The following is a 14,427-nucleotide window of genomic DNA, read 5'->3' as shown; positions in this document are numbered from 1 at the left end:
TTTTTTTTTTTTTGAAATGGAGTCTTACTTTGTCCCCTCAGGAGAGTGCCAGGGCATCATAGCTCACAGCAACTTCAAACTCTTGGGCTCAAGCAATTCTCTTGCCTCAGCCTCCCAAGTAGCTGGGATTACAGGTGCCTGCCACAATGCCTGGTTATTTTTAGAGATGGAGTCTCACTCTAGATCAGGCTGGTCTAGTACTCTGAGCTCAGGCAATCCACCCACCTGACTACAGGTGTGAGCCACCGCACTCAGCCTACAAAATATTAAATATTAGCTAGGCATAGTGGCATGTGCTTGTTGTACTAGCTCTTCGAGAGGCTGAGGCAGGAGGGTCATTTGAGCCCAGGAGTTCAAGATTGCAGTGAGATATGATAGCGTCACTGTAATCAGCCTGGGCAGAAACCCTGTATCAAATTAAGAAAAAAAGTTTCCTTTATAAAAACGTAAAAGGGCAACCATCACTTCATTATACTACCTACCTGAATGTCCCTCCGTGGTTCCTCATCTTCCCCCAAACAATCTATATTCGTTCACTTGGCTTATATTATAACCCCCTACTTGACCTGGGCCCTTGGTCTGTGTTTCAGCTGACTTGATGTCCTAAGCAACTTCTCATCTGAAATCATAATCATCTCCCCCACCAGGAGTGCCGTCTCTCTGACTTACAGGTGTTCCTCCAACTTCCTCTTCAGCAGGGTCGGCTAGGGGAGACAAGAGACACAGGTGAGTGGGGGAGAGCAGGGTCCCAAGGTCCTAACCCCTTCCCAGGTTAGGATACAAGGCTCCACCCTGCGCCCAAGGTACTTACAATGGCCTGTGTGGGGCATCGGACAGCAGTGGGGAGAAAGAGGTGGGTTATTGGGGGTTGCGAGTGAGGGCTAGGCAGGGAGGAGGTCGGCACTCACGTCCTCTGTCTTGCCCCCCTGCTCCTGCAGTGCTTTCTGCAGGTTCTCCACCTGGGCCCGCAGCTCCGACAGTTGCTGCTGGTTCAGCCTGCATGGGTAGGGGCCGCTCAGAGACTGTATCAGCCCTCAGTTGCCTGCGACCACGCAGTACCCTCTCCGACCCCTCTGCCTGAGCTCACCGGTGCTGGGTCTCCAGCGCATGGCGCGCGCGGTTGGCCTCCTCTAGATGGCGCTGCAGCTCTTCCTGCCGCTCGCGGTCTGCTGCCTCCTGCCGGCACAGCCGCTTGTTCTCCAACTCCAGCCTCAAGACAGTCTCCCTGCCGACCCCAGAGGAGTAAACAAGACTGGGGACGGGTCACCCGGCAGGCCAGCTCAGGGTCCGGGGTGGCCCAGCAGGGAGACCAAAGAGGGGACCTAGGGGAGGGACAGAGCCCTGGGGAAGAACCCAGCCAGACCATGGGGTAATTCTGAGGACCTAGAAGAGGATCAGGCTCCAGGACTGAGGCCAAAGTGGGCGGAGCTCCAAGCTGGGCCTGGGAGTGGAGCCAAGCAGGGGCGGGAATACAGGGGAGGGCTAGAACACGCGGGAAGGGGCTGCAGGAAAGAGAAATTGGAATGGAAGAGCTGCGGTAAGAGAGTTAATCCTGGCAGAGCACAGATTGAATTTAACTGGGGCTGCACAGAGGAGCCGAGAGCACAGTGGGTGGGGCTAGGTCACATGATTTTTTTGCACAAGGAGTAGAGCCAGGTGGGTTGGACTTAATTTGTGTACTGAGGATGGATTCTGGAGAGGCAAAGACACCTGGTAGGGCTAAAGGCCCCAGACAGGTAAGAGCCAGAATTAGGAGTGGGCAGGTCTAGAAGCCCAGCTGGGCTAGGACCTGGAGGGCAGACCAAGCAACCTGGCCTATTAGTCATGGAGGTGCTGGGGCAGGGCCAAAGGCAGTCCTTAGCAGGCCAGGGTAGGGCCAGAGTGTTGAATGACCCCAGAATACCTGAGTTCTGCTGGCAGGATCTCCGCTGCTAAGGTCTCCACAGCGGGTGAGGTGGGAGCCTGTGAGGGGTCTGGAGAATGTGAAAAATGTCTTCAGGTCTTTGTGCATCCCTGTCCTGGTCCCTAGTCTTCTTTCCAAGGATCATTCTCTTTTTTCTTTTTGAGACAGAGTCTCACTATGTCACCCTTGGTAGAATGCTGTGGCATCACAGTTCACAACAACCTCGAACTCTTGGGCTTGAGTGATTTTCTTGCCTCACCCTCCTGGGACTACAGGCGCCTGCCACAAACCGGCTGTTTTTCTGTTGTAGTTGTCTTTGTTGTTTGGCAGGCCGTTTGAACCCACCACCAGCCCTGATGTATGTGGCTGGCGCCCTAGCCGCTGAGCTACAGGTGCCAAGCCCAAGGATCATTTTTTGGGCTCAAGTTTCACCCAAAACCTGGCTTGATACAAGCTTTACCCCCAACTTGATGGGGAACCCTTTTCCCCACTTTGAGCCCTTGCTTTTCTCTCTGATCTTGTCATCTCTTTCTGGCTATCTCTAGCCTGGCCTATCTCTGCCCACAGGCTACACAACTCCTGGGCCATAGCATATTCTGCCCACCCAAAGACCACCCCAAGCCAGGTAAGACCCCAGACCATCCCTCCCTTAGGCCCTGGGATGGGGCTCCAGCTCACCAGTCTGGGTCAAGCCCCGTGGCTGCAACTGGGCACAGCGCAGTTCTTCATTGGCCTCCCTCAGGGAGTCCCGTTCTGCCAACAGCCGCTGCAGGAACAGGGTTCAGGATGCCACGAGGGAAATAGGCTACCATAGGACAGGCAGAGCAGGTTTGGGCCATGGGACCTCAGTCTTACCTCCTTTTCCTTTGCCACCGACTCATACTTTTCCTCCAGGTTGCGACACTCAAATAACCATTTCTCTGCCTTCATGGCCTCTTCTTGCCGCTGGCCCTGCAGTTCCTGCACCTGCACAGAGGGGTGAGTTGGGAGGAGGGGCAAGGATTCACTACAGACTGTAATTTTTCCATTTTACAAAGATGCTTTCAGCTGTGTATGTTAATGGTGAGTACCCACCTATCCACTGTGTTTATCACTTTCAATAAATTACAATATTTAATCACCTCCAAAAAATATTCAATACTTGATTATAAAATAGGCTTTGTGTTAGATGATTTTGTCCATCTGTAAGCTAAAGTAAGTGTTCTGAGCACATTTAAGGTAGGCTAGGCTAAACCAGGATGTTCTGTAGGTGTACTAAATGCATTTTCAACATATTTTCCTTTTTTTTTTTTTTTGAGACAGAACCTCAAGCTGTCCCCCTGGGTAGAGTACCCTGGCATCAAGCTCACAGCAACCTCCAACTCCTGGGCTCAAGCGAGTATCCTGCTTCCGCCTCCCAAGTAGCTGGGACCACAGGCGCCCGCCATAACGCCTGGCTATTTTTTTTTGGTTGCAGCCATCATTGTTTGGCAGACCCAGTTAGATTCAAACCCGCCACCTTAGGTGTACGTCGCTGGTGCCTTAGCCACTTGAGCCACAGGCACCACACCTCGACATATTTTCTATTTACAATAGGTTAGACCAGAGGTAACCCCACATAAGTCAAGGACCATCTGTATAAGGTTGAGGGTAGGGCTGGAGGGACTGGCTGCAAAGAATTTGTAGGGTTCGACCTTAAGGGTAGAGGAGGTTTGGGTTTACAAACCCAGAAGGGAAGCTGCCTGGACCTAGAGGTAAGGCCTTCAGAGCATGGCCTACATGAGTGAGGGAGGAGCTCAGCTAAGCCAGGAGGGCAGGCCAACGCCAAGGGGGTCTGCCTCGAGGCCGTGAGGCGGGGGCCCCTGCCCTAGCCCTTCCCCCCACCTGTCGTCGCTGTTCTTCTAGCTGGGCACGCAGGGACCCGGCCCTGCGCAGTTCGTCCTTCAGCTGCTGCGTGTGCTGGGCGTGTTCGGCATTGCGCTCCTCTAGCTGCCGCACCTGCCGCCGCAGCTCCCTCAGCTCTCCCAGGCGGCGCCGGCAACTGGTCAGCGTGGCCTCCAGCTGCCCAGCGCGCTCTGAGGACTGCCTAAGGGGAGGAGGCAGGAAAGGGAATGAATCTGGGCTCTGTGGTCAGGGGTCAGCTGGGATTCTTGAATGTCAGGGAAGGGGAGGTTGTCAAGCTGGGGCATTTGGGTTCAAGGTGAAAGGATCACAAGAGGCAGCTAGGACCTGGTACTATTGGGGGTGGTTGTTATGATAATGGTCAGCCAGGGGTTATAACCGAGAATCCTCTGGGTGAACTATGGGTACACAGGAGGGCTATGGGATTACAGGGGTGTGATAGGGGCCCAGAAAGGACTGAACTTCCCTCAAGCACAAGGTGCTGTGTGGCAAGAGCATTCTGGGGTCCTTGGAAATGCAGTGGGGGAGATGGATGGAATCCATTGGTTACTTTAGCATTAGAGTGCTGTAGGTTCACTGCAGAGCCCTCTGGAGTTATAGGAGATACAGTGAGGTCACAGGGGACTACAGGGTAATTGCACTGTGGAGTTCTAGAGAGTAACATGGGATCCAGGGGCATGATGAGACCGGAAATGGTATAGTAGGGTCTGGTGAGCATTGTGAGGGGGGCCACAGGGATGCTATGGGGTCTGGGAAACATAATGTGGGATAACAGGGGACACTGTGGGGTTCCCAGGTACATGATGGACCCAGAGAGTCTAGTGGAGTCCAGGGAATGTGGTGGGGCTCAGGATACTGCTTGAGGCCCAGAGGTTATGGTGGGGTTCAGGATGGCTCTGTGAAGTCTGGGGGGCATTGAGGGGGTTCACTTGGCATTTAGGGATTACAAAGGTGCTGGGGCAGAGGGCACCTGTGGAAATGGTGGGGTTGGGGGTGTAGTGGGCACCCAGGGCGCTGCCACTCACCGCAACTCATCCATCTCATCCTTCAGGGCCTGTGCCTCCTGGGCCAGGCTGGTAAGTGCCTGGTTCTGCTGCTGCAGCTCTGTGACCTCCCGCTCCAGCTCCACACAGCGCAGATGCTCATCCTCCCGGCCACTCTCCAGCCTGAGGATGGGGGGCAAGTGAGGAAGGGGCACATAAGGAGGCTGCCCCTGCTGCAGTCCTTTGGCCTTCAGGCCCTGTCCCCAGCTGGCCACACCTGAAGTTCTCCTCCTGCAACTGTTCCAGCTGAGACTGCAGCAGCAGCAGCTTCTTGGCAGTGAGGCCAGTGGCACCCTCACCCTCAGGCTGGCCCACCCGGTCCCGCAGTGCTGTGTTCTCCTGCACCAGGCTCTGCTTCTCCTCTGACAAGAGCACAAGCTGTGGGCAGGGCAGGTGGATGGAGCTTGGAGGGGGTGCTGCTATGCAGGTGACCTTGCCCCTGGAGCACCTGTGGGCCCCCCCATGTTGGTCCCACCTGCCGCTCCAGGTCTAGACAGCGCTGCCGAAATTCGTCCCCTTCTTCTGCCTCCTCACTTAGAAAATAGTACCTGCGGGACTACAGAGGTGGGCTGGGAAGTGATGAGGAACTCAGTGATTCAGGAGAAAGATGGGAACTGGGGGTGAAGGGGAGGAAGCTGGAATTTCTAGGGGCAGAGAAGAAGGGGACAAGGAACACTCAGGATCTCAGAGAGGGCTAAGATCACAGGGGCCTGGGGAAAAAGGCAACCTTCCATTAACCCTGGGGACCTGTCAAGGGAAGTGGGTAAGACCCTGATGGCTTGAGATGGTTTAGAGGCTTAAAGACAAGTCCCTCCCCTTTAGGCAGCCCTGAGAATTAGTAATGGGGTTAAGACCTTCAACAGTATTCCCCATTCCTTACCTGGTTATCAAAATTACCATATGTCTCTGGCAACAGGGAGTCAGGAGTGTCTTTGGTCATGAGCTGGAGAGTGGGAGGAGGCATCATGATGAACTGTCTCTCTAAGGGTGGCCTTCAAGGCATCTGCCAGCCATCCTGCATCCTTTTTTTTTTTTTTTTTTGAGACAGAGCCTCAAGCTGTCCCCCTGGGTAGAGTGCCGTGGCATTACAGCTCATAGCAACCTCCAACTCCTGGGCTCAAGCGAGTCTCCTGCCTCTGCCTCCCAAGTAGCTGGGACCACAGGCGCCCGCCACAACGCCCGGCTATTTTTTGGTTGCAGCCATCATTGTTGTTTGGCAGGTCCGGGCTGGGGATTTGAACCCGCCACCTTAGGTGTACGTGGCTGGCGCCTTAGCCGGTTGAGCTATAGGCGCCGAGCCCCATCCTGCATCCTTAAGTCCAGCTCTGCTCAATAATCCCAGCCCAGAGGCTGCCCTCCTGCCCTCCAGCACAGAGACCAGGTCTTTTGACTTTTGAGCCTGCTAGATTGTGACTTAGAGCAGGTCAGAGAGCTGGCAAACACATGAGATAGAGATGTCTGGCCACCATAGCCCAGACCTAACCAGGGCAAGGCCTATACCCAGTTGCCTCAGGCCTGGAGATGTCCCCTCCCCTAACTGATGCACTTCAATTGTCAGACTGGACACAGCCACCCACCTCTTGGATGGCTTCCATCACCACGTGCTGAACCGATTCCTCCAGTGTCATGATCCTCTGGATGTGCTCTGGAGATCAAGGTGGGGGAGGCTGAGACCCAGAAGTGGGTTGGAGAGGAAGGAGAGTTTCTTCAGGCAACCCTCAGGAAACCCTTAACATCATACCCTGCTTTTTCTCGCAGCTGATGGCACAGCCCAGCACCAGCTGAAGCAGCTTGCCAAGCTCAGCAGGGTCTGAGAATTCACCAATGAGGCTTACATCTGGGAGGTGCTCTTCTGACACAGAATGCACCAGGACCTGAAAACAAGAGGAAGAGTGTGTGTCAGGGGCTCATGGGCTCTCCCCTTTCTCCCAAGTCAATTCTCTTAAGTCCCTTTACAGTTACTCACATCTTGGGAGTATTCCACCAAGCTATGTAAGATCATCTTCAGATTGTTTACCTAGGGAGAGGTAAAGAACCATAAACAGGGGTACAGGGTCCCCACCCTAAATCTGTGTACGCCATCCTTTCTTCCACCCACTACTCATCTCATCCTGTTTGGCCCTATTCTGTCTATTCAGGCTGAATGTGCTCTCCCCTAGTGGTCATCTATCTGTCTGCCCTTTTTTTGTCTGCCTGACCATCTTTGTTTATGTGTCCCCGAATCCAGTCATTCCTCACCACCTGCCCAGCCACCCTTTGGCTCTATCCATGCATCCATCTTCATCTCTCACCTGAATTACTGTTCCAGATACCTTTCATCTTTCTTTCTTGCTACTACACTCCATTGCTCTCCATACAGCCAGGGGGAGCTTTTTAAAGCTAAAACCTTTTCTTGATTCCAAGGCACTTAAAATAGAATCCACACCCCACCACAGCCTGCCAGGCCCCTGGTGATCTCATCTACTACAATTCTTTCCTCTTGCTCTCTGTTCTGGACTCCCCACCATTCCTTAGTCACACTAAGCTTATTCCCAACTCAGGGCTTTTGCACTACTGTTCCCTATGCCTGAAACACACCATTCCTCTAAGTCTCACATGGAAATCAGACCATTTCAAGTAACCACCCACCAACTTCCTCACTGCTCGCTCTCTCTCTCTTTTGGTCTTAACTTTTATTCTCTTCATAGAAGTATTGGCATCATAACTTAATTTTTATGGTGTGTAAGTGTTGCTTGTCATTAGAATGATGGATGTGTGAAGGCAGGTTTTTGTCTGTGTTATTTCCTGCTAAATGCCCATGCCTGGCACACAGTGGGTGCCAGATCTGTCACCCAGGACATGTGTCATCAAGCTGACCCTTCCCTGGTTATCACTTCACTGTCTATCCCCTAGTCATTAATCCACCTGTCACCTTCAGCTTCCAGTTGGGACCTGGGTCGTCTGAGATGCCCTGGAGCCATGCTTCATTGAACCAGGAGGGGTCTCTGGGGGCAAGAAAGTGGAATGAGCAGGTTGTGGGACACTTTGGGGACCCTTCCCCAAAGTCCCACTCACATCTGGTTTAGCACATAGGCTATGGCAAGGCCGCTGCTCAGGTCCTGGGGGCTGGCACAGGGGGGTGAAACGTGGAACGTCTGCAACTGAGGAGTGAAGGAAGGGACAACAGGAGAGTCAGGGTCTGGGACCACCGAACCACTCCCCTTTTGCAGACTTCTGGCCAACATGATCAAGCCTGCTTTGCCAGGGAGTGGCTTCTGCTCACCTGGGACCGGAGGGGGCGTGGCCTCACTTCACCTCTGCCCAACAAATACCGCGCGACCAGACCAGGACTGTACTGTGAGTCACCTGGTCCCCACAGGCACTACGTGACCAGGCCAACTCACCTGGGCCCTCACCCCACGTGAGCCAGCCAGATGGGCGTGGCTTCACCTGTTCTTACCAGGCAGACCTACCACGTGACGAGGGTAGGAACTCAGGCCAGAGTCCAACCGCCCAGCAGGTCAACGACCCCTTCATCTCCCAGCCCCAGGGCGAAAGGGTGGGCCGAACCGGGGCCAGGGATCCTGGGCTAGAGGAGCGGGATCACACCTGTCCCCAGACCCGACCCCCGACCTACCCAGGTGAGCAGAGACCCGCATAGCTTGGCCTTGTCCACGCTCATGACTCCCGATTGGATTCGACCCCGACCACTGAACCCCGGCGCCGCATTAGCCTCCGGATCCGCCACCAGCGAGCGCCCGCAGCACCGACCTCCCGCTCGGCCTAGAGTGCCGCCCCGCCCCGCCCCCTAGGCTCAGGCCCCGCCCAGGTCACATGATCTTCCGCCGGCGCCCACTCTTGCCTCTAGCACCCGCATCTTGGATCCGGGCAGCGTTGGGGCGCCCGCCCTGTCGCTAGGGGTCAGTCTGACCCAGCCTTGCGCCTCTGAAAGATATTCCCGCCTCCTCTTCTCGCTTTGCTCTTTGTGGGTGGGGAAGTACTCAGGATCTTTCGAAGCAGGAGGTTCCTCGCCTTATCACGCAGGCGAATTCATGTCTTTTCCCTACAAGTGGAAGAATTCCTTCTGTCCAGCACCTTTTCCGAGCCTTTATATGTGCAGGGAAGGGGCGAGCCTCCTATGGACTTGGAGGGGGAGATCCTAAAGGGGTTTTTCCTAGGCGTCCTGCCTGTTTAGGGGCAGACAAGAGGACACAGGTCTGGTCCTAAGCTGAGGGAGGGGAGGGGGTCAGACTTGCCCAGCCTGGATCCTCTTCCATCGACTTTCCCCAGCGCCTCCCGCTCCCTCGGAGCGTGTTTGTCATCCGCCTCCCTCATCCCAGGACCTGGCCGAAGCTGCGCGTCCTCCGTCCACCAGGGGGAGCATAGACCGCGGCAAAGCTGCCTGCTGGGAAGAGGGTGGGTGGGCCCCCACCCCGAGAATCCACTGGGCCGCTGCAGCTGGGGATTCAAAGGAAAGTGATAACAATTGTAACTAACGATAAAATCTCAGTCACCATGTATGGAATGGTTATTGTATGCTGTACCTGTGATACGCGATTTAATTAAATGGACTAGATTATTGAATCCTCCCCATACTCTAAGTGACAGGTGCTGATTTAATTCAGCTTTTACCGGCGAGGAAACAGGCTCCAGGTGGACTCGGCTTTGAGGAGAGGGGTAAAGCCAAGGCCCGCACGCCCTTTAACCCCAGGGTCTCTTGGCAGCTCCTCCCCCGCAGGCGGGCGAGGTAATGAGCAGTAATTAGAGGTTATTAGCTGTATCCTGAGGGAGGGGCGGGTCTAGGCCGGAGGGTTGGGGTGCTGTTCCCTACTTTTCGAGAGTTTGGCTCAGGCGACCCTGCCCTGGAGCAGGGTGGGCAGGGTGATGATAGGCTACTGCCTGCTTCGCAGGAACAACACAGTCACTCACCCCCCTCAAATACTCGGTTACTGCGTACTCAGATGCCCAGAACACGCATCCCCGGGCTTCAGAGGCTCGTTCTTACATCCCTAATCCCCTTCCCCCGCGTTGTTTTCCAAACTCCAACCCTGTGAGCGGGTGGGGAGGATAGGGAGGAAGGGGACAAGGGCCGGCAGCGCCGACTTCCGGACTGGACTATGTAACCGCGGTCGTGAGAACTGCCGCTGGCTCACGTATCCTGCACCCACCGGAGAGGTGTTGCCAACAGAGAAATAGGGCCACTCTGTCCCCACGTAGCAGTGAGAGGTGAACCAGGAACCAAGACTATTACAAGGATCGGGGGCTGAACATGGTGGGCTCGCCAAATATTTGAGATGGGGGTTGTAGGGACCTTGATGTTTAGGAGAAATCTGGGAAAATCCAAATATTTAAAGAATAGACCTAAATTTTCCTAATTGTTGCCCTGATGCTATGGGCCTCCCAGATGTTTAGAAACCTAAGAGTCCTCAGACAAGGTGCTTTCAATTTGGGGGAGGAGCAACAACCCTCCATTTTAGGGTGGCAGGGAGTCCCAGGTTTGTGGGAAAGAAAGGGGGCTTCTGGTTGGCTAGGAAGAACAGCAATCTTTGTTTTGAAACGCAGAGAATCCCTAAGTGAGGGAGGGAGGATCCAGGTACTTTCAATTCAGCAATAGGGGCCACAAACCCTCCATTTTTGGCAGGGACCCCGTATTTGTGAGAAGGATCCAAACTCTTATTTAAGATAAAGACAGCCACAAAGTTTGGGGGGATGGTCTGAAGGCCTCCATTTGAAGAGACAGAGAGCCCCAGTGTGCAGGAATGGGCCAGCAGCCCCTAGCTGGCTTGAGGACCCCACCCCCTCTCCTGCCTGTTTCCAGGAACAGCTGGGCCCAGTCTGGGTTGTACTGCTGGGAAGTGGCTGACTCAACCCCTCCCTGCGGCCACAGCTGGACCCCAGCCCGCCCCCTCCGGCCTTAACATCTGGGCAGGGACCCAGTCATCAGGGCTGAGATGGGGACCTCGGGTCCCACAACTAGAGGACAACACCTCTCTGCCATCCCACTGGCTGGCCACAGCCCTGAGTGGATCCTATGCACTCCATGGAGAACCCTGGAAGGCTCCCTGTATCCTACATGCTAACATCCTGCCAAGAATGCCTATACTACCTCCCTCCTCCTGGTGTCTGTGTGTCTCTAAGTGAAGAGTGCTCATATTTGTGTAGGTGTGAGATGGTGGGTCTGTGGTTGTATGTACTTGGGTGTGTGTCTGCATCCAGCTATGTCCTGGGACCCTGAAGTTTGTGCAACGAGCTGTGTGTGATTTGATGGGAATCTGGGATGTGGGGACTGTAATACATCCCTGTATGTGTGTAACATCCAAGGTTAGGATGACCCTGGAGCCTCTGGAGGGAATCTCTGCATGCTCCATTCAGTTTGCTTGCCTGTGTGGCATCTACTACATGCTTCTCTATATGGGACCTCGCTTTGGGTCTCCATGTTGTATTTTTGTGAGAGGAGTGTCTGACAATCAGTGCCTCATTTTTTTTTTTTTTTGAGACAGAGCCTCAAGCTGTCCCCCTGGGTAGAGTGCTGTGGCATCACAGCTCACAGCAACCTCCAACTCCTGGGTTCAAGCAAGTCTCCTGCCTCGCCTCCTAAGTAGCTGGGACCATAGGCGCCGGCCACAACGCCTGGCAATTTTTTTTTTTTTTTTTTTGGTTGCAGCCATCATTGTTGTTTGGCGGGCCGGGCTGGGTTCAAACCCTCCACCTTAGGTGTATGTGGCTGGCGCCTTAGCCACTTGAGCCACAGGCGCCAAGCCCAGTGCCTCATTTTGTATGTCCGTGTCCCTGTGTCCTCGTGGGTTTGTTTCTGTGACTGTATCCTACTTTGAACACCCTACTTGTGATATCCGTGTGACAGCATAACCGTCATATGTGTGTCTGTACTATGTGTCTCTGTGCCACCACAATCTCCATGTGAGAGGTGTGGCTGTGTGACAAAACAAGCTCCAGCGTCCAAGACTTTGTACCAACCAGTTTGTGTTCCACTTTGTCTGTCTTGAACATATTGCTTCATTAGAATGCCTGTAACTGCCACCTACCTGTGTATGGTTTCATTTGTGTCCCCATCAAACGCTATATGTGACTGATATGCCTGGTTCACAACATTCTGCGTCTGCGTCCATGTGTGACCCTATCTGTGTTCACTGCGGGGCTGGCTAGGCTAGTGATGGTTTGTACCAATGCGTGGCAGATGTCTGTGTCCATGTGACACTGTAGGTCTGAAAAGTTTGTTTTTGACCTTGTATGTGGAGGGGAGGGGGCGTTAAAGTCATATCAGACAGCTGGGCTGAATGAGCAGAGGCGGTGATGTACGCAGGGGGGCGTCAGGCGCCTGGCAACCCGCTGCTTTCCACCCGGAGGGCCCCTCCCTGCGCTGCGGGGGCGCGTGCGTCGTGCGTGACGTGGGACACAACGGGGGTCGCTGTGTGCGTGGAACTCGACGACGTTGTGCGTGTGAGCGCGGGGCGGGGAGCGGGAAAATCGGCTGGTTGCATGCGTGTGCGCGTGTGTGGGTGGCCCCGGGGGCTGGGCGCGTGGGGCGGTTGGGAGAAGGGGGATGCTGGTGAAACCCGGTAAGGGGGGGGGGGTGTGTGTGCGCGCGCGCGCGCCGTTAACCCCTTCCTGCCCGGCCTGAAACTTGTGGCCTCTCGACCAAGCTCGCGGGGGCTTCCCCAGTGCGCGGGGGCAGTCCCTGCTGGGGGAGGAACCTCCCCCACGGAGATGGACCCACCTCCCTCGGTTGCCATGAGAACCAGAGCTTCTAGTGGGGCCAGGCGCCTGCTTCCTTCTCACATCCTGCTCTTGCTCCCGCTCTTCAGTCCCAGGAAAATGCGCTTCCCGCTCCTGCCGACTACTCCCCCCACAGAAGCCGGCTGGGGTCAGCGAGGCCAGGGCGTGAGTGACTCAGGGCAGCCGGGGGTCCCCTGGCCATGGCTGGCCTCGCTCCTCCTCCACCCGCGTGACTCACCCCTCTCGGCTTTCCCCCTATATGACTCAGGTCCCTGGGGAGGGGGCTACGTACTCTGGGACCCCCCCCAAGGCAGTAGGGGCTGTGAACCAAGTTCTGGGGGCTTCGTTCGCCGGAGGAGAGGCTCCCTTTGCAGCGAAAAGCGGGGTGGTATCTGTATCTCCCTGGAGGACTCTCACTAAGGTCACTAGGGGCGCTTTCTCCCTCACACACACCCTGCGCCCTGAATTGGCAAAGCTCTCCCCCACACACACCCCACAGGTCTCCGGGAACCAAGCCCCCATCCCCTCCCCCCAGCCCACAGGAAGTTTTGGCAGAGCCCGTCGTGGCGATGAAACGGTTAAAGCCGTTTTCTTATTCATTTCATCCAGGGGCCCATTTGACTCAGAGGAGCAAGCCCGCGGCGCCCCCTTGAGCCGGGCCTCAGGGGGGCCTGAGTTCATACTTCACCCAACATGTACCATTTTTAGAGGAGTGGGGGGAAGGCGGTTGGTGAGCCGCCCAGGGGTCTTAGGGTAGCATACAGAGCTGAGTTCAAATTCTGTCTCTGCCCTCCTTGCTGTCTGGACTTCAGTTTCCCCATCTGAAAATGGAGGATAGTTATGTCCTGCTGGTTGGGTTGTTACAGGAATTTAGGCGAATAATGAGATGCTTTGCATCCAGGGCCGGGTACAGGAGCGGGGTGGGAGGCTGCTCCTTTCTCTCAGGCCTTGGTGTCAGGGTGCCCAGTAAAAGAGAGTCCTGTGGGGCAGGCCATGCCCCACCCCGATGTTCTGAGGCCATGGGGTTCATCCTGTCCACCCCCTGCCCAGGGCGGGCACCCAGGAAGTGAGAGGCGGGGCAGGAATGAGGTGGAACCTGTTAGGCCCGTCGCTTCCCTTCCCCCACCCCCATTCCGTGCCCTAACAGGGTTCCCCCACAAACACTGCAGCACCACCCCTGCTGCCCTGGAAGCCTGGGTCCTGACCTACGGGTGGCCTGAGGGAGGGGATGGAGACAGCGTCTCGGGAACATCCTGTGGACTGCTGGCTGGACAGAGGGAGGGTCAGTCCCTCCCCGGGCAGGGCAGACATTGGCTAGGGCAGAGTAAACAGGGGCCAGGGTGGGGGTAGAAGTCCTGTAGGAATGTATACACACACACACAGTCACCCCAAGACAGCCAGTCCAGACACACAACCCCCTGTTACTCCAGCCACAGAGAGACTGTCAGCCAGGGACACACGGGAGGGGGGTGGTGGGGGGGGTGTGTGTGTGTAAGACATCTGTGCAAGATGACCCAGAAATGGCTGCCACACATAGACAGTGACAGAGCAGATTCAAAAATGAGACACAGGGCTGGGTGCCTGTAGCTCAGCAGCTAGGGTGCCAGCTACATACATCGGAGCTGGTGGGTTCAAACCCAGCCCAGGGCTGCCAAACAGCAATGACAACTACAAACAAAAAAATAGCCGGGTTCTGTGGCAGGTGCCTGTAGTCTCAGCTACTTGGAACACTGAGGCAAGAGAATCACTTAAGCCCAAGAGTTTGAGGTTGCTGTGAGCTGTGACGCACAGCCAGTCTACTGAAGGTAACATAGTGAGACTCTGTCTTAAAAGAAAAAAAAAGAGACACACTGTCAAATACATGAAGACATAGGTCAAAAACATGCA

General features: G+C 55.2%; 1 protein-coding gene across 4 annotated transcripts in view; it reads right to left on the bottom strand.

Annotated features, from left to right (window-relative positions):
• The window catches only part of HOOK2 (hook microtubule tethering protein 2), a 22,731-nt gene extending 14,096 nt beyond the window's left edge, over positions 1-8,635 (bottom strand). Inside the window, exons 1-18 of one of the 4 annotated variants that reach the window (XM_003797919.3) lie at positions 8,444-8,635; positions 7,882-7,967; positions 7,739-7,811; positions 6,794-6,844; positions 6,569-6,701; positions 6,405-6,472; positions 5,708-5,770; positions 5,303-5,383; positions 5,045-5,205; positions 4,810-4,950; positions 3,767-3,968; positions 2,759-2,869; positions 2,582-2,669; positions 1,904-1,973; positions 1,088-1,225; positions 909-996; positions 812-817; positions 670-704 (exon numbers count right to left, since the gene is read on the bottom strand). In XM_003797919.3, the coding sequence (XP_003797967.1) occupies positions 670-704; positions 812-817; positions 909-996; positions 1,088-1,225; positions 1,904-1,973; positions 2,582-2,669; positions 2,759-2,869; positions 3,767-3,968; positions 4,810-4,950; positions 5,045-5,205; positions 5,303-5,383; positions 5,708-5,770; positions 6,405-6,472; positions 6,569-6,701; positions 6,794-6,844; positions 7,739-7,811; positions 7,882-7,967; positions 8,444-8,488 (1,640 nt within the window). In that variant the 5' untranslated portion in view covers positions 8,489-8,635. Of the gene's footprint in view, positions 1-669; positions 705-811; positions 818-908; positions 997-1,087; positions 1,226-1,903; positions 1,974-2,581; positions 2,670-2,758; positions 2,870-3,766; positions 3,969-4,809; positions 4,951-5,044; positions 5,206-5,302; positions 5,384-5,707; positions 5,771-6,404; positions 6,473-6,568; positions 6,702-6,793; positions 6,845-7,738; positions 7,812-7,881; positions 8,334-8,443 lie in introns of those variants that run through there. The other 3 variants (XM_003797920.3, XM_012810183.2, XM_012810182.2) reach the window with 3 other exon arrangements.
• Positions 8,636-14,427: the final 5,792 nt, after the last annotated feature.

Source organism: Otolemur garnettii, unplaced genomic scaffold (assembly GCF_000181295.1).
Source record: "Otolemur garnettii isolate 467f Iridium unplaced genomic scaffold, OtoGar3 scaffold00127, whole genome shotgun sequence".
In the NCBI taxonomy this organism is placed as follows: Eukaryota; Metazoa; Chordata; class Mammalia; order Primates; family Galagidae; genus Otolemur; species Otolemur garnettii.
The sequence above is the reverse complement of the archived record's forward strand: the minus strand, read 5'-3'. Positions and strand labels throughout refer to the sequence as shown.